At 44.5% G+C, this 25,387-nt stretch overlaps 2 protein-coding genes across 2 annotated transcripts in view; both read right to left on the minus strand.

Annotated features, from left to right (window-relative positions):
* The window catches only part of cbx7a (chromobox homolog 7a), a 48,967-nt gene extending 46,016 nt beyond the window's left edge, over positions 1-2,951 (minus strand). Inside the window, exons 1-4 of the mRNA XM_084330014.1 lie at positions 2,666-2,951; positions 1,367-1,410; positions 1,166-1,231; positions 591-657 (exon numbers count right to left, since the gene is read on the minus strand). Of these exons, the coding sequence (XP_084186140.1) occupies positions 591-657; positions 1,166-1,231; positions 1,367-1,410; positions 2,666-2,734 (246 nt within the window). The 5' untranslated portion in view covers positions 2,735-2,951. The remainder of the gene's footprint in view (positions 1-590; positions 658-1,165; positions 1,232-1,366; positions 1,411-2,665) is intronic.
* A 5,147-nt stretch (positions 2,952-8,098) lies between these two features.
* top3a (DNA topoisomerase III alpha) overlaps positions 8,099-25,387 on the minus strand; it is a 147,931-nt gene continuing 130,642 nt past the window's right edge. Inside the window, exons 17-20 of the mRNA XM_084329100.1 lie at positions 18,092-18,214; positions 13,524-13,773; positions 12,983-13,388; positions 8,099-9,480 (exon numbers count right to left, since the gene is read on the minus strand). Coding sequence (XP_084185226.1) covers positions 9,269-9,480; positions 12,983-13,388; positions 13,524-13,773; positions 18,092-18,214 — 991 coding nt within the window. The 3' untranslated portion in view covers positions 8,099-9,268. The remainder of the gene's footprint in view (positions 9,481-12,982; positions 13,389-13,523; positions 13,774-18,091; positions 18,215-25,387) is intronic.

A 25,387-nucleotide genomic window follows, 5' to 3' on the forward strand; every position in this document is an offset into this window, starting at 1 on the left:
GCCAATATCATATCCCAGTATGAACTGGTCACAATCCTGAATTGACCCGCATGCAAAAATAAACAATAACAAAGACGGCATACGCAACACACTGTCGTACGGAAGTTAAAAAAAAAGAAAATTAAAAGGCCACTGAAGCTAGCGTTTATGGTTTCATTTATAAGTTGATGTGCAGTGGAAGCCAGCGAATTCATGAGCAGATGATAATGAGGATGAGGAGAAAGAGACAAATTTTATATGAAAATGTCAATATGCTTTCAAACACAGACCGGTTACGATACGACCCCTCAAGTGTTGCTTGTACAAAACTGTCACCCCACTGTCCCTCCACTGACCACCTCCATCACAGCCGGCTTCCATGTTTGTATTCACCGAGCGACTCCCCCCCCCCCCCCCCCCCCCAGCGCAGAATTGCGACGAATGTCGATCAACAGTAGAGTGAATTCAGTCAGAATTGAAAAAAAGATTGATCTGATTTGGGCCACTTTTTCCTGCAGTCTGAATGTAGCCGGTGTGTGACAGAAGAGCGTGTGACATTAGAGGAGTGTGTGACATTAGAAGAGTGTGTGTAGAAGGAGAAAGTGTCCTACCCTCAACACCAGTCTCCTGGGTCTCAGCCCTTTCCTACGGTATGCCAGAGCTCTGTCCTTCTCCTCCCTGATGGAGAGAGAGGGAGGTGGAGAAACAGCAAGGAGAGAGAGAGAGAGAGAGAGAGAGAGAGAGAGAGAGAGAGAGAGAGAGAGAGAGAGAGAGAGAGAGAGAGAGAGAGAGAGAGAGAAAGAGAGAGAAAATGGGGTGGGGAAGAGTGAGACAGAGAGGGAGGAAGAAAGAAAGAGAACGAGATGAAGAGAAGAAGATGGTGAGTGAGAGAGTGATGGAGGGAGGGAAGGGATGAGAGAGGAGAGACAGATGGAAAGAGGGTGGGAGGGAAGGACAAAGAAAGAGAGAGAACAAAGAAAGAGAGATGATAACGTTGCCAAGGAACCACTACTACTAGTATTTCCTACCACTTCTCCTGGTAGACTATTATATCAATATCACTTCTAGTCTTCTACTATTATTTATTATAATTTATACTATTATTTACTATCACTTCTCCTGGTAGGCTAACTTTACTATCATTTACTCCCAAGTCCAAACGGCTTCTATGGATAGTGATACTCACTTCTGCTCATAGGCCAAGACGAGGCGGGGGTCCAGTATGTGTTCCTCTGGCTCCCAGGTACTGTACCTGAGAGACACACACACATACACACACACATTAACCACCAGATCATGCAGGGATGATATCATAACATCAGATAGCGCATAATGATAACTGCATCCCGGAATTCAAGGTATGAGGTCATGTATGACTCAGACTCACTTTTGGGGCCAGCCCTGCCACTTCAGAAGATACTCCACGTGACCCTGAGGAGAGGAGACACAGGTTATAGTACTGCAGCTGAGGAGGAGAGTTTAGACTGATAGCTGGGTATTGTGTCGAATGGGAATCCACATAAAACGGATGGGTGGACCCAGTATACATAAATAGTAGTCTAGGGATGCAATAGACCCACAAGATTTACACTTGGAATCTCGCCCTGTGCAGTGTAGGAGCCAGGCAGCGTGTGTGCGCGCGTTTGTTTGCCGATAATAACATAATAGGACGCCTGTCACTTTAAAGTGTGGAGGGGGATCATGGGCTATTTCTTTTCTTTTCAAATGGTGATTCTGACGGATGACGTCAATAACAGCGGGGCTGGGTGGCCTCCAAGCAGCTTCTCGCGTCTATTGTGATGACGTGAACGCACATGGGCAGCAGGGGGGTATGGGCTGGTTTAATAATGTAGAAGGACTTTCTAGAACATTAAGCCGGTGGAAGTAGGTGGGGCCATGGTTACATGTAAACAACTTGGTGTTGCGTAACACTCATGTGTCTCACCTACACCCATTCAGAAACTATTATTAGGGCTATGTTGTGATGTGCTGCCCTTCGGAACTTTATGTGTGGAGGCATGTTAAAAACGAGTTTCATTTGAACTAATAGATACCATAGCCTATTCTCGAATTGCATATAATGCAGCAATAATAAACCCCATCTCCCATCCGTGCATAGCTAAACATAAAACACATGATCTATTAGCCATCTATTGCCTATATAGCCTATTACCAGCGAATGGGTTATTAGTGAGTGACATTACGCAGCAGTTTCACCCAGATACACATGCCGTCCTCTCCTCTCCCCTACTGGCGTAACCTACAAATAAACTGCGTAGCTCCCACCACAGTGGCCGTGAGGATCCTATACCCGCGGCGGAGAGCCGCTCTCAAGGAACACACCCCCTTAGATGCTATTCCTCATTACAGCTGCGCTGTGAACATGTGAAGTGCATCTACACAACTCAAATGTACACACACACCCCCTCTGTCATTGAGATTGAGACACGATGCATTTTAGGCATGCATGCAGCAAAGCCATGTCAAACTTTTGCGCAGTTGCCGATAATAATACACCATTATCATCTCTTGCGTAAACTCTATAAGGAAACTGCGTAGCCTACTTTTTGTTGGACATACTGTAATGATGATACCTAACGGTTGGCTCATATATTGTGAGATGGGTCATAAAAAAGAACATCCTCGTACCTAATAAGTTTATCTCTGTACAAGTCATCTTTCTTACCTTTCGAACTCTCTTCTTGGTTATGGACTCAACTGCAAACACTTGATCTCCGATTGATGACAGTTCCATCGCTCCTCGACTGAGCTGTGCTGCCCACACGCTCAAAACAAGGACGCAACTGGCTCTGCTCCGTGTTCCACTGGGAAAACAAATACCTTCAAACTCTCACAGTGGCCGCTCGGATCATCTGGAGACTGGATCCTTGGTTTAAACGCTTCCTCTGTTCGCCGCCTCCCTGTCCCTCTCACGCGTGAAACTATTGCGATGTGTTGTTGGGGGCCGTCCCTGCCTCTCTTTCTGAGTTTTTAAAATCTGCGACACATCAACACTGGATGGCGCGTGCTTTTTTAACTCGGGCGCGCCACCTTTCCATTGCGATGCGCCGAGCCCCCAAGAAGCGTGCCCACGAGTCCGCGCACGCAAATTAGAGCAGAGTGCAGAAGCGGGGCAGAGCAGGGGGAGGGAGGGGTGACTTATAAACAGTAGGGGTATTGAGATTTGAGAAACTAACTTAGAGAGAGAGAGAGAGAGAGAGAGAGAGAGAGAGAGAGAGAGAGAGAGAGAGAGAGAGAGAGAGAGAGAGAGAGAGAGAGAGAGAGAGAGAGAGAGAGAGAGCGATATGACATGATGTAATAAATTAAGTGAAAATGAAACATGACAATACTTAGCATTTTCGTTAACAACTACATATGTATTATTCCAGTAATCATCCATAATGACAAATATTTACATTCATATTTGCTCATCCAACAGATGTGCCTTTGGGGGGGGGGGTGTTGGGGCCCCACTCTCTACTAACCACAAAACCAAATTTTCCATCCCATGGTTTCAACAAATGAAGCGGTCTAATTAAGGACGTCACGTCCCCCCCCTTTTCCGTTCGGCGGGGTGGCCCAAGGCACAATGCTTGGTTTGCCTTTAGGATCAGCATTTGGCCACAAGCCCACAACTCACAATTATATCAAGTTTGCAATAAAACCAATACTGAACTGTATCTTGAGTATGAAACTGAGTCTTTGCTATTTTACGTAGCAGTGCCCACACCTCCAGTTCACATGGTTCTAAATATGGAACTCCAGCTAACCAGCAGTGAAACAATGAAAACAATCAGAATACACCCAATATATTGGATATCTGCAAGAGAGGGAACTCGTTTACAAGGACAATCAATAGGCATCCAGAACATGAAAACGCGTAAGTGTAAATATTGTATGTTGACAAAGGTCTGCATATATAACCCAGAGACCATTTACAAATATGTACGTTTTGTGAGCGCATATACATGTGCATAATTACCCACCCACTCACCACACATACACACAAACACATGCACGCTGGTAAATACTAATTTTTCTTTCTTTTTAAAAGTGTATTTCAATTTATTTGTATTCAATTTTACAATGGGTCCTCTAGATCAGAGCAGTTAATGTAGTTGACATAATACAACTTCTGTGGAAAGAAGGCCCTGAGCCAAATTCCAGTTATTCTTTATTGTTCCTGCTCCATATCAGTTTACACGTGCAGTAGAACTCTATAACGCCCCCGCCCCCATCACACACACACACACACGCACAGTCGCACGCACACACACACACACACACACACACACACACTGATGCAGCGCTCAAATAAAAGGTGGGGAAGGGATGGACTCCAGTCAGTGATCATAATCACTATAGGTAATATAAAAACACATAATGTATAACGTATGAATCTTTTAACAACTTGCATCAATAATGGTAGGATAACCTATAGTAGGCCTGCTTCTAGCAGTGTGTATTTCATATCAACCTAAAACACACAAAGTGGGTAAACTGAGTTTGGGGGGGAGTTGTTCTCCACTTTCATCCCAGCGCACTCGCACACGCGCACGCACACACACACACACGGCCCATTCTGCACCTGGAACACTTGCATCACTTACGGGCAGCTGGGTGTCATGGTAACCGTTTCTACGGTGACCGCTGAAAAACTGGATGACGAGAAAAGAGGAGGGGGGTGTTGATAACGAGGTCAGAGTTGAACAATGATCGGTGCCTGTCCCTATTACAACATTTGACCTTTTTTAAACCAACACCAGAGTGACATTATTATTATCATCATGATTGCAAATTCAGAGAGATTTGACAATCACATGACCGATATATTTGCCTGGATACTAGATGAGTTTAAGAGTCGATGGAGCAGGGAAAACAAGGGGAGTCAGATCACATCGTACATTTCCCACCCACATGTATGACTCACGCACGCATGACTCACAAACTAAACGTGTCAGTAAGAGCAAGATCAGATCACGCTCTCTCCCTGGATTCTTTGTAAATTCGCGCTCCGAGGAATATCAACAGACCACTAAAGCTTTATGCCAGGAACTGATGCTTTAATTGTTGTTCCTGTGGGGGTGCATTTCATTTAGCTTCAGGGACATCAGCGAGCAAGAGGTTACACTTCTGGGAATCGCCTATAATACATACGTCCCGTCATTCCATAGGTCTGCAAACATTTAACAGTTGACTGCTGCGGTGAAACAGGGTGGGTTTGATTTGCAGTTTACGGACACCCACCCCCATAATTGTGTAGGCGAACAATATATCTATTATACCGTCATATAATATCATGTTTCTGAACACGTACTTTTCAGGGAGGCTCTTATATGAATTATGTTAATGAGATGACAAACTGCTGTAGTGATTAGACTTTTATAGACCGTAGAACTGACATTCCATTTGGCCCCGCCCCCTGGTTCGAGCTCCTATATTTTATTATGGTGACTCTTGAGGGTATAGATTATGCAATAAACAACGTTTATGAAACGTTTCTTGGCATTGGTCTGCTTCAGTCTCAGTTATTTGCAGGGATAATGTATATTAATCAACATTCATGTATACCAGTTTTAGCCAGCTGGCTAATTCTAAACTGCAATCCCTGGGCAAGATGTTCTTAAGGAATCAGTAAAGTGACATGTGATTCAGAGTGAAAGTGGTGCAGGTAGGTATGTCTGTTGGTAAGGAACTGGTCCTCTCAGGGCAGACTTTGTAGACCTGCTGTTTATGATGTTCTGCTTGATAAAGGCACTGATGGTAGATCTCTCCAGTCTAGGAAAATGGCAAAGTAGATCTTAAAAAAGGTTGCCCACCCCTGGCGTAAAGGGTAAGTTCAGAATTTTGGAGCCCTAGTCCTATTTCCTACTCAACCAATGATGCTGTGGATCGAGTCCTTTAGTACGATCCAGGCTGTTCTTCACACTGGATACCCAAAGCTCTGGCTAGACAGCCACAACACTAATGCAAAGTAAAGGGGGCCATGCTCCAGCCTGTATAAGGGTGGGGGGAAATACAGCCATATATGGCAATATTTTGCATGCTGATATTATATCGATACATTGGTGCCAAGTATCAATATACTTTTTTCTTTTAGCTCGACATTCCAATTTTGCTGCAATAAAATTATTGGAATGAAGTGAACAGACTGAAAATGTTATCTTATTAGATCAAAGTTTTCCATTGGGAACATAATTTGCAGTTGAAAAAAGGTAATACATTACAATATAATGCAATATTACAATATCGGGACTCTAGGGTATCGTGGGGCCTCTGGTCATTCCCACCCCTATTGTATAAGCACTGAAATAAATGCTGAAACCCAATTTAGGTGCACTGTGGAGTAATTATCAGTGTTTATGTGAGATGTGGCCCCATCGACTTTGCATTAGCTTTGTGGCTAATAGACTGAATGCTGAACAGACTGACCAGTAGGAGTCGCTATTGTAATGGCCAGAACTCATACACCACCGACGAACACTGCCAATTGACTGACCAAGCCTGAGGAGGTACCATTGCCAGGGAATTGAACCTTGGGTGTCTGTGGTGGTAGATGAGTGCTTAGACCTGTATACTACCCAGCTGCCCCGAGTTAAGGTATATTGGTGTTATTCATAGTTTTAAGCAGACTTATCAATGCCAAGAAACATTTCAAGCTGATCCCATGTTTTTATTTTATTTAAAAATGTCATATTCTCCATAGTAAAGTATTGGGAGCTTATGAGCGAGGGGGCGGGGCCAGACGGCGTTTCACCTCTGTGATCTATGTATCAGATGGTGCCTTCAAGTCAGGTCGGAAATATTGTAAATATGACATGAGTGCGCGCTCGCAGTCCAACAACGTGCTAATGACGAGCGGGAAAGTCAGAGTTGCATGGTCAGGGGCGTGTCTATACTCAGTCGGGGGCGTGTCTATACTCACATAGTCAGGGGCGTGTCTATACTCACATGGAACATAAATTATGTGTAATATAAGTGTGTCATGATTTACAAGTTAAAACAATATCTCCATGTTGTTATTTCCACAGGGTTCCCACAGACTTTTCCAAGCACTATTTTTCATTTTAAAAGGGCATTTAAAAGGATACAATTCACTTTAAAAAGTGTTTTATAGAAAAAAAAATATCTGATCCAATATTTATGGCTTAAAACCAATTTCCGACAATTAGTTATACTTATAAATAAAATAAAAAATGTATTTCTTGATTCAAAACAATTTTATCATGGATGAAAAAAGATTTCAATGCGAATGGTTGATTTGAATTGCAAGGACTTTTTAAGCACCTTGTTAAAAAATGGGCTGTTTTCAAGGAATTCCGGGCCTTGACTTTTTTTTGTCAAAAATCAAGCACTTTAAGCACTTCAAGGACTTTGTTCAAACCCTGTTTCCAAGAGTCTGACCAATAAGAACCCTTTTTCCAACCAAAGCACTTGTATTTAAGACTTCTGAACTGGCTGAGCTTCCCACGAGGGCTTGAAGGTGGCAGGACTTATGACACTCCTATGTGTGTATTGTATATAATTGTGTATTGAGCCGTACTGTATTGTACCCATTCTGCAATCTGTTAATACAATTTTCAATCAATCAATCAAACGCAGAGCTGTCTCGTGCTTGTACGTCACGGCCTGCTAAGCATTCACCTTCTGTCTTGTTTGACAGTGGAACCTCGTCCAACACTCTGTGTAGGAGAATGAAGACTAATAAGTCTTTGTTGTCCCATTTTCTTTACAGTTACAACGACCACTCTGTGTCATATTTAGTATTGACCTAAGAGGTTCTAGTTTATAAGACCCAGTAGATTGTAGACCTAAGAGGTTTATATTCGAAATCTCGGATACAGCCTAATTATTCCTCAGTTATATTCGGCCATGTAGACCTTTATCTGCACTCGTAAAATACTATAGAAAAAGATGTATTTTCTTACATTTAGAAAATTACAATATAAAAAATAAAGGTTTTGGTTCTGGTTCTATATACCAAATATCTTCAGAGAATTCACAACCATCTACATCACTGAATGATGCCAATAACGATGACTACCAAGTCAACGAATAATAATCGCATATCAACACATTTATTACTTAAAATTATTATTTTTAATTAATAGCACTGCCTTTCTCTTGCAGTAAGGAGCCTCTGGAGTTGCGCTCGTATTGTGGTGTGAGTGAAACAGCTGATTCAAGGTCAGCGGAGCCACTTCCTCACTAAACACATTTTCAGCAGAAGGTCACGCTGACTGCCCTTTCTAAAACCTCCCATGCTGGAAGAGGGGACCAACGCTACTCTTTAACTTGATTGCACCTAATGGCACCCTTTCCGCCTGTATCGTTCAAAGTTCAGGCCGTGGTCAAATAGAGATGGGTGTGTCAAAAGTCAAGGTCACGTACAGTAGAAGTTGCGTTTGTTGTGAAGCACATACTTTAGGTAACATTCTTTTTTATAATTCAGGTCTATACTTTACAAGGCTTAGAGGAAGGACATGTCTATAGCCTGCTAGCCTGCGGTAGAGCTCTCGAAAAAGCAAAATAAGATTAGACCCAGATACAAGCATGCTTGGAAGCCAGGTCATACTCTGGCCTGCATGGAACTGTGAGTATGACTGTGTTTGTCCAACTCTAATTCCTACAGATCTGAGACACATACCTCTGTTTAAAGGGGACATATTTTAGTCCTTTCAAACAAGTTAATATAAAGACTAGACTGTCTGACTGTCGCAGCTGAACTGCAGAAAAGGCACAATGCACATATTTAACAACCCCTCATTCTGTACAAAAAACTATGCAAAACACACAAAAAAGGCAATTTCTTTCACAATAGATCCCCTATTGAAATATACTTGCCAATTTGCTGAGCAGGCAATAAACCAATACAACATATTTTCATTTAGTTTCAACCGACAAAAACACTGAATATGCTGTTCCTGTGATCAGAGCTCAGGTCTCTTCTTGTCGGATCTGATGACAATAGTGGAAACGTAAAGACCCACATCAATAAAACCTGATGTCCGGGTCGCTCGGAACCTCAGTTTCTTATTTCTTTTATTTTTTATTTACATTTAAAAAAATATATTTCAGACAAAGTTACCCCAAAATTGTTCTTGCTAGCCCGAATTTGATCGTAGAATATTTGAGATTGTAAGGATGCAGCAGCCAAATAGGCGATGTTCCAATGAAATCCTTTAAGTTCCAGGATGTTAACAGGAACAGTGTGATACTCAGTAGCAGTGAGTGTCCATAGCAACCGCGTGACAACCAGCAGCAGCGCATGTCTCCCCGTCAGCCGTGGTCATCTCTGGGGACAGGTGACGCGTGTGTGTCCTGGCATGCGGCAGATGCCACAGGTACGGGCTTTCTTTGCAGCTGGAGGTTTGGCAAAACTGGGACCTCCTGTTGTCTTCCTTCCTCCGTCTCCACCACCGCTGAATCCAGCGAACCCGCCGCCAAAACCGGGGCCCCCACCACCACCACCCCCACCACCACCGCCAACACCACCCAAGCCTAGGGGAGAGAAGCCAGACATCAATATGGAAAAAAGTTCCATTACTGTAAGAAGGATGAAGGATCTACATTAAAGGAACACGGCAACATTTTGGGAAATTAGCTTACAGTCTTCTCCAGAGAGAGACAAGAAGATAGATACCAGTTTCCTCTCTGTGCGTTCAGTAGAAAGCTATCCGGCTGCACGTTAGCCTAGCTTAGCACAATGAATGGAAGCGGACAGTGCCGGTTAGCCTTCGGGAGAGGTGTTAGTTGGACAATGCCTAGGCTAACCGGTCATGTCCGCTTCCATTCATTGTGCTAAGCTAGGCTAACGTGTAGCCAGATAGCTTTCTCCTCAGGCTGAACAAATCAAATTCATATTTAATCGCAATATGACACAATGCATCTACATCCTAAAAAATCCTTTTTTATACCAATTAAAATAGTTTGAGAATATTATATGTATGAGGAGATTAGTTATCAGTGGGAAACCAATCTGGGGACAAGTGTAATATCTGGGGACAGCATAATATATGGAGACAGTGTAATATCTGGGGACAGGGTAATATCTTAAGGAACAGCGTAATATCTGGGGGCAGCGTAATATCTTAACTCATTCAGCGCCAGGGGTTGCCGTTTACCTTACCGTTGAAATGCCATTGCCTTTTAACATGGGGATACGTGGCTGTGTTTGCAGGCCTAAAGCTATAGCTATGGATCTAATAATATAGTCGATTGTCATTGAGTTTCTTCCGGTCAAGATGCAAAAAACAGATAATTTTTTCCCGTTTTATACCGTCGTGAATATGAGTGTAGTTTCAGGGCGGTCTGGTGTCATTTCCAAAATGCTCCGTAATGGCCGGCAACGTGTATTAGAGTAAAAGCGTCATCGTTTCTTCCCTGGACTAGCTACTGTTCTCAAATCAAATTTAGATTATCGGTATTATGTTTCATCATGGATGCATGAAAGGGGCTGCCCCTCCATGCTTTGATCGGAACCAACGGAACACGCCACACACACGCCCCGATCAGCATGAAGGCATTTTTGGATCAACGCAATATTGATACCATATAGTCCTTACCTTGACCAGGATCTGTCCCGAAAAGAATATTCCAATTATCTGGTTGCCATTCCAAGTTTTGATTGATTGATTGAACATTTTATTAACAGATTGCAGAATGTGTACAATACAGCTCAATACACACAATTGTTAAGGGGATGCAGACCAGAGAAAGACTTTCGTCTTGTTTACATCAGGGTCCCCCATTTTCAATTCATCATAACATATATGACATACATGACATACAGATACAGTACTGCTACATCTATACATTTATGACATCCCAGATTTACAAATACAGTACTGATGTCGATTGTATTGCCAATGTAATCCAGCACTGAACATGATCCGGGGGGGCCAGACCCTTGTCGATGCATACGTTATAAGCGCTTGCCCTGCCCGAGTAGTTATTTTTTTTGATCCACTTTTTCTCCCATTTTCTATTTTTCTCCCATCCCAATTTCGTATCATCCAATTCAACCCTCCCCTGTCTCGAACGCTGTTTCTTGCCTCCCACAAGCCGGCTGCAATGTGGACTAAGTCATACATAGCACGAGTCCCCTCCGATACTCAAGGTAACAGCAGTCGCATCTTTTCACCTGCTCGGCGCGATCTTTCAGCGTCAGGGGTCTGCGCTTTGGAGGGGCGCCGCCCCCATCGCTTCCTGATTCTACTGCGCAGGCGCACCAACCGGTCTGCGCTTTGGAGGGGCGCCGCCCCCATCGCTTCCTGATTCTACTGCGCAGGCGCACCAACCGACCTGTAGGCGTCGCTGTCCACAACGCCCGATCCCCACCCATCAGTTTCCCACCCCCTAATACTGCCAATGTGTATTAGTACGGACGACCAGCTAAACTGAAAGCAATGTAGAGCGCTGGGCTCGAACAGGCGAACCCAGCGTCGCCAGTATTCGTGGTGAGCGCCTTGCCCACTGCACCACGTAGCCGCCCTCTGCTTGAGTAGTTTGACCCCGGCCACACGCCGCAGCTCGACCCACACACCAAGCCACATCGTTTCAAATGGAGTGCAATAGCGGCCGCAAGGTGTTAGGCGGCGGTATTGGACTTTTGCGATCTCAGACCCATCCCCAGTGATAACACACAGCTGCCTGCATGTTTATGAATAGCAAATAAAAGAAATAACGATTCAATAACGTATATATACGTGGTTGGCTTTCAACAATTGGCGGGCTAACACGTATTAAATCGTTGTTGGCGGCCATTGAGTTAAGGAACAGCAATACTGTCCTTAAACCACACAAATAAGTACGTTTAGACTCTGTAAAACTAGACTTGAAAAGTTATGTTGCAAGCCAAATCACAATACCTCTATAATCACAACATGTTATTTTGAGTTTTACCATATTGCGCAGATAAATGTGGATGTGGCCTGCATTTCAATATCATTATGAGTAACAATATATATCACGGGTATATTTGTTTTGTTATTACCAAGTCTCAACAGTGCTATTGACCTATCTCAAGCCCCACCCTCTTTTCTTGATCCTCCTATCACAACAGTTGAGATAGGTCAACTGGGGCATCACACAGCCGTGTAGTGTACCCATCCACTAGAAAGGATATTGGTGAATTTGAATACCTTTAGCACTTTACCAAATCTCTGGTGGACCATTTCTATGTACTGTATGTATGGATACATGGCCCACGCATACGTGCAGCCCTAACCCAGTGTCCTGTCATTTAAAGACACACTGTTGTCTTGAATCTTGATTGAATGAGTCCTAGGTCTCAGCGGTGACATGTGTGAGTCGTGACCAGGTATTGTGTGTCCTGCAGCAGTGAGCATGTCGGAGGGGAGAGTAAGAGACCGCAGAGGAGATCCTTTGATCTGCCTGTGTGACTGGTCTGGTTGGAATGTCTGTTAGTCACTTTTACTCTAGTCTGGATCCGGGGTCTCCTCTTCTCTTTTTTCACATTTCATAATTCTATGATTAGATTCAAGCCATTATTCAAGATCATTCCGATCGTTCAAGCTGAATCATCGGAGCCGAGTGACAAAGGACAGAAGTGGGCGATTCAGGGGCCTGCTATCAATTAACTTTCAATTAAATTAAATCAATCAATCAGCCAATCCAAGATACTAGTTTAAACAGTTATAGCATGATGCATAATGATAAAACCTTCTTTCTCAACTATTTCTTAATAGGTTGGATTGGAAAAACAGCAGAATTTGTGATTTAAAGGCTGAACTGACTGCACTGAGAGTGAATTGACCCCAATCTTGGTGTGTATTTTCTTTCTTGTGTGTATGTATGTATGTATGTATGTATGTATGTATGTATGTATGTATGTATGTATGTATGTATGTATGTATGTATGTATGTATGTGTGTATGTGTGTGTGTGTGTGTGTGTGTGTGTGTGTGTGTGTGTGTGTGTGTGTGTGTGTGTGTGTGTGTGTGTGTGTGTGTGTGTGTGTGTGTGAGTGTGAGCCTGTTACCTGGAGGAGGGACGTTCTCATCGGCCCACTGGAAGAAGCCACACTGTTTCTCTCTGGGCTTCCCACAGGTGTGGAATGCACGTCCTTTATTGGGCCCATCTTTCAGTACATTCCGTATCACTGCTGCCTCATTGCATTTACACATGGTTTCTCCTATATCTCCTCCTCCTCCTCCTCCTCCTCCTCCTCCTCTATCCCCCCCCGGGATGTTCCCAAAGCCCATGGAGGGTCTGGGAGGCTGGTGGGAGGTCCTCGAAAGTGGTAATTGAGGGGCTCGACTTTGCGATGCCCCCTGCTCGCTCGGCTGTTCCGCCCACAGGAAGAAGTTGCAGCTCCCAGCGTTGCACTTGTAGAAAAGCCGTCCCTGGTTGGGGCCGTCTTTACGCACAGTGAGGATGAGGGCGTCCTGGCCACAGTTACACACGATGACATCGCCGCTAGGGTTTGCCCCACCACCCCCTCCACCTCCACCACCACCACCACCACCACCAGCACCACCACCACCACCTCCTCCACCACCACCACCCAGGGTAGGCCGGGCCTGAGGGGCCCAGGAGGGAGCCAGAGGTGGAAGGGAGGGGCGAGGATTCGGGTTGGGGGCTCTGGGTGGGTTCGCTATGGAGGCTCTGGGGGCTGGTGGACCAGGAGGACCCCCCCCTGCTCCTCCTCCTCCTCGGAGGTATTTCAGGTCCAGCACCTCCCTCAGTGTCTCGTCACAGCCCCCGATGCAGCCGACAAACTCCAGAGGCATCATGGCGGGAAGACTGCCCCTCCGGAACTTCAACTTCAACCTGGAGGTGAGCGACACACAGGAGACACACAGGAGACCACTGTTCACCACCACTGGACCTCGCTACCGTTAGTTTCACACAGTTCAAACGAACCACAAGAAACTGTGTTTATCCTGTCGACACATCTAGTCTTTGGCAATGCCAGATGAGGAGACGAGCGGGGGGCACATTCCACAAGGTACTTTCTGCCACTGGGAGTTATGGGAACAATGCAGGGGAGACCGGAGTCTGCTCTCAATGTGCTGGAGTCAGTGGACATGACTTGTGTACTGGTGCAGGTATGCTGTGTTTTCAGTATCTGATGTTAATATCCTGACAAGATGAAAGTGTTGTGAGCCTTCTGAGCCTGAAATCATAGTTTAACGTTGAGTAGTATAAAAAAAAAACACATCTTTGATTGAGGTCTGCACCAGATTAGGTTGCCATGGTAACAGCTGTTTGCGTGGAGCAGCAGTCAGCGTACCATATGTTTGGCTAGAGTTCAGGCACGTGCGTGAGGGGTTACCGCCCACTGGTGCCGACCGGAAGTTTGACCAATCTTTAACAAAGTGGTAAAGTCAGAGTGCTTTATCTTTGTCTAACAACTGTAAAGTCAGAGTGCTTTATCTTTGTGTAACAACTGTAAAGTCAGAGTGCTTTATCTTTGTGTAACAACTGTAAAGTCAGAGTGCTTTATCTTTGTGTAACAACTGCCGTTGATGCTGTACTGAAGGGGACAATGTAAAAGGGAATAATCATTACTTGATTTATGTAGCACATTTCATACAGAGTTTAACCAACCAAAGTTTAAAACTAGGGATGTCCGATATTATCGGCCTACCGATATTATCGGCCGATATCGGCATTAACACTTTGAGCGCCAGCCGTGTTTTCCTTTTTACCCCCTTGAATGCCACCATCCACGGCCAATGTTAACGTTAATATCGCCTAATCTATGTTTTAAATTATAGCTATGTGTCTAATCTGCCCGTCGCTTATCAAAGAATCATTTTCCAGTCAACATTGTCAAGGCAGATTGTTTTTTTTATCGCTTCATTTCCGTTTGATAGCATTTTGAAAATCACCCGTTTTCGGGGAAAAAACAACCCATGCCTATGATAATCGCCTTTTACTGGAATATTCCAGAACGTTGTCATTTGTCTGCCTATTTATGAATCGTTTTCAAATAAACGCTAGATGATCGATAGTATATGTGTGCGCACGCACGCTCGTGCCGTGCGCTGATAATCGCTGCTCTTATTTCCTCATGGCTTTTACAGTCAAAACAGCCATATCACATAAACGCTTATATATCCGTGAAAACGAGTCTGAATATCCTAACACTGATAACATAGATTCCTTACCTGAGGTCAGATGGTATCCAAATGGTTTATTCCAATTTCCGATCGCCATTCGAAAAAATCGATAATTGTATTGATCCATCGTGTGTACAGTATAACCCATATTCGCTGTGGCTCAGAGGCTCCAGAATGAACTCTGGTAGACCCCGGCTGCATCAGTGAGAAGTAAAATGTGGAGTCAGAAATCCGTTCTCCCATTCACTTTCATTGAGTCCATTCCAAAAGGGTGATTTACCATCTGGGAGACGATAGGGGGCGCTTTTTTCACATCTGAGTGCCGGCGGTCCCTGGATCTCCAACGGTAGGCTCGCGTGATGCAATATGATTTCAGATCGCTAATAAAAAAAAATAAACCCGAGAATACTCGTGACGTGGCATTCAACGGTCGGGGCGTAAACCCGAGAAAAGCCGTGAGTGGCATACAAAGTGTTAAAATGTGATATCGGAAAATATCGGTATCGGTTTTCAATTTTTCACATTTCTATAACCTTTATTTACCCAGGCAAGCAAGTAAGAACAAATTCTGATTTTATTTATTGTCAAAAGTATGCATAATGTTGTGTTAATTCCACAACAAGAGATATGTAATGTTAATTACCCTGCATATATCGGTATCGGTTGATATCGGTATCGGAAAATAAGAGTTGGACAATATCGGTATATCGGTATCGGTAAAAAAGCCAATATCGAGCATCCCTATTTAAAACTAATCTAAAAGGAAGAATCTTGGCCAGTGCAGTCAGTGTACACTGCAGTAGCTACCGGCTAGGACTAAAAGTTCACCAACACCACCTTAAACCCTTAATCCAGAGCATCTGGAAGCCAAAACATCTGCCAGCCAGAGCATCTGTCAGCCAGTGTTCAAAGACAATCTGTGTGCCAGACTGCCAGGGTCAATTTACATTCAATTCAATCAAATCTAAATATGAACAGAAACCAATGATAGAATGTTCATATTGGTAGGAAATGACATGTCATGAGAATTACACACGTAAAGATATTCTATATGATGTGGTGTTATTTGATGTGTCTTTTGATGTTTATTCCAACACAGAGGTCCACGTTGGAACTAAGTGTTGCATTACGCTTTCATGTGCCTCTGGGTCGACAGTATACTGTATGTTTTGTTCAATTATGTGCGAATCTCTGGGTCGACAGTATTATGGAATATACATGGAATATACCTCTGGGTTGACAGTATGGTATATGTTACGGTAAATTATGTGCTAACCTCTGGGTTGACAGCATATGTTATGGTAAATGATGTGCTAACCTCTGGGTTGACAGCATAGTTATGGTAAATGATGTGCTAACCTCTGGGTTGACAGCATAGTTATGGTAAATGATGTGCTAACCTCTGGGTTGACAGCATATATTATGGTAATTATGTACTAACCTCTGGTTGACAGCATATGTTACTGTATGTTAAATGATGTGCTAACCTCTGGGTTGACAATATCTTTTATGGTCAATTTCTAATTGTGATTTTTCACATTTCCCGGGATATATGTCAGGTCTGTAAATGTGAGATTTCTGAGGCCAATAATCTGTTACACTTTGACTGCCGGAAAACGCTTTAAAGCGTCATTCCCGGCCATGCTCAAGTTGCCGGAGGACGCTGTACAGCGTCCTTATATCAATATTTCAAAAATCTGCGATCGGATTCATATTTCCCCTCCGCTGGCCTGAGATCCACCAGGAGGACCCACTGAGCTCTCTGGCGGTTCAGGAGCGCCATCTGGTGGCCGATCGGCGCAATTGCCAAACAGGAAGTGCTATGGAGGTTGTGCTGGTCGACCATATTACTTCCGGGCACTCTGTTTGGCTCACGGGACTCGATCTCGACACAATACATAGCGATCGATTGCCAATAACTCGATAAACAACATGATTTGGACATATATACTATTATACAAGCTGGAAATGGACCCGATATTTCTACATACCATAATAGGTAAATGACTGTTCCACGCTCATCGCCCAACGGCGCGAGGAGGATACGGTAAGATTCAGCGTTATTTTTGATCGTATTCCATATAAACTGTTATGATGAACATATCACCCACACTAGATGAATGATATAACGCTGCCCACGGAATTATAAACGATCCCCCGCCCATCCGGTCATCATCAGATCATACGTAGATCATTCTAGAAGTACGTCCAATTGACATTTTTTATATCGCCCCGATTGCCATCAAACTGTATTTCATCATCAATATAATGCATTTGGGGCTATATATCACGTTCTGGAGAAAGCTGCAGAAAGAGATGAAAACATACTTATACATTAGACCATACTTTACTATGAATATGTGAATGAAAAAGTTTAACGTTGCTACACAATGAACAATACATATAGGACTTTGAATGGGCCCTAATAATGGCAATGTAGCAATAGAATTTAAAAAGTTATAGCCATGCAAAGAAGGGGTACTTCTCCATAGACAAATAGAGCCGGCAACCTATGTTATATAATGAATTTAACCCATGGCACCCAAAGTGTTAAGACTCTAACAATGTCTGTCTAAAGAGAAGTCGGTTCATTCCACCGCAATCTTGATAACGGCAACTACATTAACAAGACTAACGAGACCTGACCGGTATGCCTAAATGTCTTTTTCCACTTCAACCAGCTTCTTCAACCATTGATGCATGCACCAAACTACAATGGCAACCACGCACTGCACGATTCCTAGCCAGATCATGATTAAATTAAAACATCAACATTTCACCACAAGTCAAATGCAGTAAATTATAGTTTTACTCAACATGAAATCACACATTTAATGACTTTCTCTGAATGGGTTTGTCTTGTAGCAGGTAGGTTCGTTGTTGCCGCCATTTTTTGTGTTATAGGTAGGGTGGGAAATGGTGGCATCAGTAGTGAACTCACATGTGTACAGGGTGAGGATGTGGCATCAGTAGTGAACTCACATGTATACAGGGTGAGGATGTGGCATCAGTAGTGAACTCACATGTGTACAGGGTGAGGCCGGCAGGTGGGACACACAGACTCAGCTCTGGTCACTTCCAGCAAAGACTCAGGAAACCATACTGCTGTCTTACAGGCTGGGAAACCCACACAGGAGAGGTACTTACTGCATGAGAGAGAGGGGGGGGGGGGGGGAGAAGGGGTTGGAAGAGAGAGAGAAAAGGGAGAGAGGGAGCAAGAGAGAAGGTAGGGAGAGCAAGAGAGAGAATGGATGGAGAGAGAAAAACAGAAGGAAGAAAGAGAAGGGATGGAGAGAAAGAGAGAAGGGGTGGATGGAGAGCGAGCAAGAGAAAGGGAGGGAGGGAAATGGTGAAATAATTGGAGAGACAGAGTGAGAGAGAAGGTAAAGAGAAAGAGACAAAGGGAATAGTAGAGTAAGAAAAAGGATTTGCCAATTTCATCTAAACATGTGGGCTTTCAAGAGGACAGACAAGACTGTAGACATGGAAGAATGTCTGTCTCTCCTGGAAGAGCTGTATTTATTATTGAGCAGTATTTATCATTTCCAGGAATAATGTACATCATAATGACATCATGCATCTGAAAACTCTAATTCAATAACATTCAGGGCGCTCCAGTAGCACACCATGTACCGCGCTGCGTCGCGGATCGGCCGACCCGAGTTCGATTCCCAGACCCGCCGTTATTTGCCGAATGTCCTCCCCTGCTCTCTCTCCCGTTTCACTCTCACTGCATCTGTCGGCATGTCTGACCAGGAAAAAGCGATAAACGCTAAAAAATAAATCTTTAAATAACATTCAAACCACAAGTACAAGACAGTTTATAGTTTTGAGATATGTGTTGAAATGAACTCATTCAGGGCCAAACACTACGGGGTGAAACACTCAGGGTGAAACACTAATATTACGTGTTTCACCGCCAACGCTTGAGCACCAAACACGTAATAATACGTTTTTATATCCGTTCTACACACTCGAGCGGAGCCCTCTGAATCACCCTGGCACAGCTACCTACGTTGGAATTGCAATGCCGATCGAATCTCACCAGGTGGTAGTATCGCCTACCTTTTGAACTCAGAAACAAATGGGTCAGGAGAGGCAATGAATGAACCGGACTATCGAGACTCGCTCTGATAGGACGTATGGTGAAGGCTGTATCGTTTCATGATCGTTACAGAAACATGTTTCAGGTTCGGTAAAATAGACATAGGGGGTCCTTAGCCAGAAGGTAATCCAAAAAGAATAATTCCAATGATCCCATCGGCGATCGCGATTACTCGTTTATATGTAATTACACGTGTTTATGGGACACTATAGGTTGAGGCGAGCAGATCTGCTAGTGATTGCTTTGGAAGAGCTCCTCCCCTCATAGGCCGTATGGTGAAGGCTGAGAAGTGGCTAGAAAACGATTCTCATTTCCACCTCGGCGAATTACACAATTTTCACTCAGGGTGAAAGTTCAATTGGTGTAGATTTAGGAACAAAAAGTTCTCCATTGACAAAATAGCCCATTTTGCGCAATCATTTTAGTAAAGTCGGGACTAGATCTTTCCTCGCAAACGGATATTTGGTCACCAGAGTTTTATCTGACGCAATTGGTGCGAGTTCGGTCACGTATCTTGCGCTCGACCAATAGCAGCTCTCCTTGTTGCCAAGTTACTGACAACAAGAGATTGTGTAAACAGCTGCATGATGTTATCGTGTCAGCTGTGTTGTGTTTTACCGGACCTAAAACATGCTCGACAAACACGAAACTACAAACTACAGTGTGTAGAAACAAACTCTTTTTTACATGTTGGACTAGAAATAGTGTCTGTCAAATGAGCCATACTATTGTCTCCATAGCTATAATATAGAATATACAATAGTGTTCGCAAAGATCGTGAAATATCGCAAAAATTGTCATGAAAAGCTGGCGCTAGACAGTGAAGGATGGGGGACGCTTATGGCGCTCAATGTGTTAAGAGCATAATTAATCAGTTTTATTGTTGCTTTTAGTGTTGCTGTAACCCCAACCATAACCATTCCCCTACAAGTTAACAACAATTGTACTAGTTAACTAGCTGGATTTTAATAGTCTTCAATAAAACTCTGACAACAAGCAGAGAATAAAACGCTGGTATTCTGACGCGATGACCTTTCCTTCATTCATAGTTTCCTTGACGGGTGATGGAATCTAAACTGGATCCATCCAAACAGAATTATTATTATTATTTTTTTTGATCCACTTTTTCTCCTCCTGTTTTTCTCCCATCCCAATTTAGTCGTTATGTCAATTCCCCCCTCCCCTTCCTGGTCATTGCTCGCATGTGCCCCCCACTGGTCGGTCTATGGAGCCCTGAAGTCTATCAGATGCTTCCTCCGAGACATAGGAGACAGCCAGCAGCATCTTTTCACCTGCCAGCGCGGACTCTCATTGGCGAGGTGTAACGTGTGGAAGGTCACACTACCCTCGCCATCTCCCTCCCTTGCTGTGCAGGCGCCCTGACCGACCTGTAGGAGTCGCTGTTTACAACGACCAGAATACCACCCCTCCCGCTGACTCTTTTAGATTCAAAATCTATCTACACAGTACAACCAGAAGACAACACTCTTCCTACTCATCTGCAATTCAATGGTGGTTGGAACAGTGAACTTGATGGGGAGGATCAGTAACCATATTACAGAATAAATCGGGAGCCTCTAGGTGGCGGTAGACACATGAGAACGGTCAACTATTCCCCTACACGTGTTATAAAAGATGATGGTCCGACTCAAAATGGTGTTCTGCTGTCATTAACTCTTTAATTGCCAGGCCAGAGATATCTCGGGTTTGGACGCCAGACCCGAGATATCTCGGGTTTTGGTCGTCTTTTCTTTTATTCGATATTTGTATTCATTATTCATCCACTGACATCGGTGTTGCCATAGGAAAGGATTTTGAGATCGCCAAAATGCAATACCGGCCACATCCTGCCAGATGGAAGTGTTGCCCACCCTTTGAACCATTATATCTAACTCTGTGTTACACTCGAATGTCTCCGGGCGTTATATTTAGACAGAGCCGAGTAAGTCGCTTCATCCGACCACTTCGAAACGCATCTAGCACACCAGGGTTAGAAATTAAAAATTTTTTTCAAGGGCTTTTTTTGCCCCCCTTAATTGATTTTCGGGGGCTTTTTTTGTATTTCGGGGGCACTGAATTTTTATGATGAAAATTAACATAAGGATTATAAAACATTGTTGACACTTTTTTTTACAGTCTTCGTCCCTATGTTTGATAATGTAATGTTAATGTCTCCATATATAGGGCTCTACGCTAACCTTTTTCCCAAGGAGCACATGTGCTCCTAAATAAAATGTTAATAAATAAAATCTAAATAAAAATTTAGGAGCACACAAAGAAATTTAGGAGCACAGTGAAAATTGTTCAAGTAACAGAGTTTATTAACTATTTATCTCATGCATTATTATACTGTGCGTGTGCACACTATGAATTGAAAATGGGGGACCCTGATGTAAACAAGACGAAAGTCTTTCTCTGGTCTGCATCCCCTTAACTTGTGTGTATTGAGCTGTACTGTATTGTACCCATTCTGCAATCTGTTAATAAAGTTTTCAATCAATCAAACGCAAAGGATATCGGTTGTCAAGCTGCTTTTGTATGTTGTAGTGTTGTTATGATACCAACATTTTGACTTTGATACAGATAGGAAAGGTAATGGAATATATTATTAGATGACAGAACATTGAAAATTCTTTATACAATTATTTAATTCATTATGAAATAGAAATTCCGTTTTTGGGTGGAACGTTTGTTGCAAGGAGGGAGGAGGCGGGGACCGCTGCGTGTTACACACAACACGGAGAAATGGTCTAGCTGCTTCGGTGCGTCGTTAACGTTAACGTCGGAAGAAATTCCCCACTAAGCCCTAAATTCAGAGCAGAGCAGTATCCTAATGACTTTTATGCTTCAGTCGATAAGGTGTTTTGCGAATTCTGTCAACATACCGTGGGGACTGGACCCGCAAAAACACGTGCGAATATCACTTCAAAAGCCATGTCAGCCGGATTCCTCTCTTTCTCCTCGTCTCTCTTTTGCTCAAAATAAAAATGAATGGGCTTCATGGCTGGCTGATTTTTTTGCGTTGTCTGATTCTGAATGTATAACTTGCCTAAGCCGGTAACGTGACTTTGTTTTCGGGCGCTACTGTGATTGGACGTTTATGCGCCTTGTGTAATGTGGGACTATTATAACAGCGGAGCTGTTTTGTAATCGTCACTCGTCTCGAGTAAATGATTTTTCCGGGTGGCGCGCACACACATATTATTAGGGCCAAATACAAGGGAAATGCTCGCACTGTAGATCATATATATAATTATATATATAATTAGTAAACTGTCGGGGGCATTTTCTGCCCCCCTTAACTGATATTCGGGGGCATTTTGTCCATTTTCAAGGGCATTTTGCCCCGAGCCCCCGTTAATTTCGAACCCTGTAGCACACTCAATCCATAAATTGTGCCAAATTATGTCCGGGACCAGATGGACACCAATACTGGAAATCGCGATCAGACAATTGGAATATTCTTTTTGGCATACCACCGACCACAGGTAAGGACTATCTGACATCAATTTCAGCTTGATCCAACAACGTTTTCATTCAGATTCAGATTCAGATTCCTTTATTAAGCCATTTGTGTAAAACACATTGGTAATTGTTGCGGCAATTACAGTGTATGCATTTTTTCATACTTTTTTTTCACAGTAACAACAACACAGACACAGGACAAAAACAGTGCAGTGGAGGATTAATAATTAAAATACATATATATAAAGTGTAAAGTGCAGAGTTCCAGTAAAGACCAGTGCAGTGCCAGTGTCACTTGGGGGCGGAGGGGTCCTGAGGCATTGATCAGCCTGGCGGCTGAGGGGAAGAAACTCAGTCTGTGACGAGCTTTCACAGCCTTTGGGATCCTCAGCCTTCTCCCAGAGGGGAGCAGGGTGAAGAGGCTATGTCCGGGGTGGGAGGGGTCGGACATGATCTTTCTTGCCCTCTTCAGCGTCCTGGAGTCGTGCAGGGGCCCACTTGGGTGGGGGGATGGAGGTTGTGGCCGAGTGGATGGAGGAAGAGGGCGGGGGGGAACCTCTTTCATTTTTTTTATCAACTTTTTCTCCCCATTTTCAATTTTTTCTCCCATCCCAATTTCGTATTATCCAATTCTACCCTCCCGTCTCAAACGTTGTTAGACCATGCCTCCCACTGGTCGGCTGCAATGAGAACCAAGCCTTGCATCACGTGTCCCCTCCGGTACTCGAGGAGGCAGCCGTCGCATCTTTTCACCTGTACAGCGCAATCTCTCAGCGGCGAGGAGTAACGCGTGGGAGGCTCACACTGCCCCCGTTGCTTCCTGATTCTGCTGTACAGGCGCACCAAACGACCTGTAGGAGTCGCTGTCCACAACGTCCGATCCCCACCCACCGGCTTTCCCACCCCCTAATACTGCCAATTGTATTAGTATGAACAACCAACCAAGCCGGAAGCAACGCCGAGAGCTGGGCTCGAACCCAGCATCTCCTGCGTTAGTGGCGAGTGCCTTGCCCACTGCGCCACTTAGCCGCCCCTTGGGGGAACCTCTTTCTCAAACATACAATAAAATGTATTTAGCTCGTTTGCAAGGGGGAGGCTATCAGGCGCCTGTGGTGACTTCGGCTTATAGTTTGTAATGGTCTTGAGGCCTTTCTATACGGAGGAGGAATTCCCGTCAGAGAGCTGCTGCCGCAGTTTCTCTGAGAAGCGAAGTTTCGACTTCCCTCACCTCTTTGGCGAACTTGTACATTTACATTTAGTCATTTAGCTGACGCTTTTATCCAAAGCGACTTACATGTTCTGTACGACAAGCCATCAGGAAGGGCACAACTCTATCAGCTGAGCAACAATGTTCATCAAAGTGTTGAGTGCTACAGTGTAGGTTAGTTTATTAGGAGCGTGCATGACAGTACGGTTAGTTAGGGTTAGATTTTTTTATTTATTTTTTATTCAGATGGTTGAAGAAGTGCGTCTTTAGTCGACGGCGAAAGATTGGACGTGTTTCGGCTGTCCTAACTGGGGTGGGTAGTTCATTCCACCATTGTGGGGCAAGGACTGAGAATAGGCGACTTCTCTTTGATGACCCTCCCGGAGCTTGGATAGGAGTAGGTCTGAGGCGGCCAGAAGATGCAGAGCGTAGGGGTCTTGAGGGTGTGAGGTTAGAGACCATTGACCGGAGGTAGGCGGGAGTGGTTCCCTTTGCCGCACGGTATGCTAGGTCGAGGGCCTTGAAGCGGATTCGTGCAGCAATGGGGAGCCAGTGCAGGTCCATAAGAAGTGGGGTGACATGGGCCGACTTCGGTAGGTTTGAGATCAGGCGGGCCGCTGCGTTCTGAATGAGTTGAAGAGGCTTAGTGGCAGTGGCCGGGAGGCCAGCGAGCAGTGCGTTGCAGTAGTCGAGGCGGGAGATGACTGTTGATTGGACGAGGAGTTGGGTGGCTTCTTTTGTCAGGAAGGGGCGGATCCTTCTGACGTTGCTCAGGAGGAATCGGCAGGTTCTGGTTGTCGCTGCGATGTGAGCAGAGAAGTTCAACTGGTCGTCGAGGACAACACCAAGGTTCTTGGCGGTCGGGGACGCGGTCACAGCTGCATTCTCGACTGTGATGGAAAGGTCGTCAGGGGGGAGGATTTGGCCGGCAGGTGGAGCAATTCTGTTTAGCTTAGGTTCAGTTTGAGGTGGTTGGTCGTCATCCAGGCGGAGATGTCGGACAGACAGGCCGAGATCCGCTCAGAGACGTGGATATCTGAGGGAGGGAAGGAGAGGAAGAGTTTAGTATCGTCGGCATAACAATGGTAGGAGAAGCCATGAGACGTGATAATGTTACCCAGTGATTTAGTGTAGAGGGAGAAGAGAAGGGGTCCTAAAACCGAGCCCTGGGGGACACCCGTCCACAGGGGGCGGGTGGCCGACAGGGTCCCTCTCCATGACACTTGGTAGGAGCGGTCATTGAGGTATGATGACAGCCATGTCAGCGCAGAGCCAGCCACTCCCATTTCTGCGAGGGCCGCGAGGAGGATCTGGTGGTTGACTGTGTCGAAGGCTGCAGATAGATCTAGGAGAATCAGGACAGAGGAGAGGCCTTTCGCTTTTGCTAAGTGAAGTGCCTCTGTGACCGCAATGAGGGCTGTCTCTGTGGAGTGACCAGTCCTGAAGCCTGACTGATTAGGGTCTAGGAGGTCATTCTGTAAGAGATAAGCAGTAAGTTGGTTGGATAGAGCACGTTCAAGTGTTTTAGAAAGGAAGGAGAGA

Source organism: Notolepis coatsorum (assembly GCF_963971535.1).
Source record: "Notolepis coatsorum genome assembly, chromosome: 14".
NCBI classification, from domain to species: Eukaryota; Metazoa; Chordata; class Actinopteri; order Aulopiformes; family Paralepididae; genus Notolepis; species Notolepis coatsorum.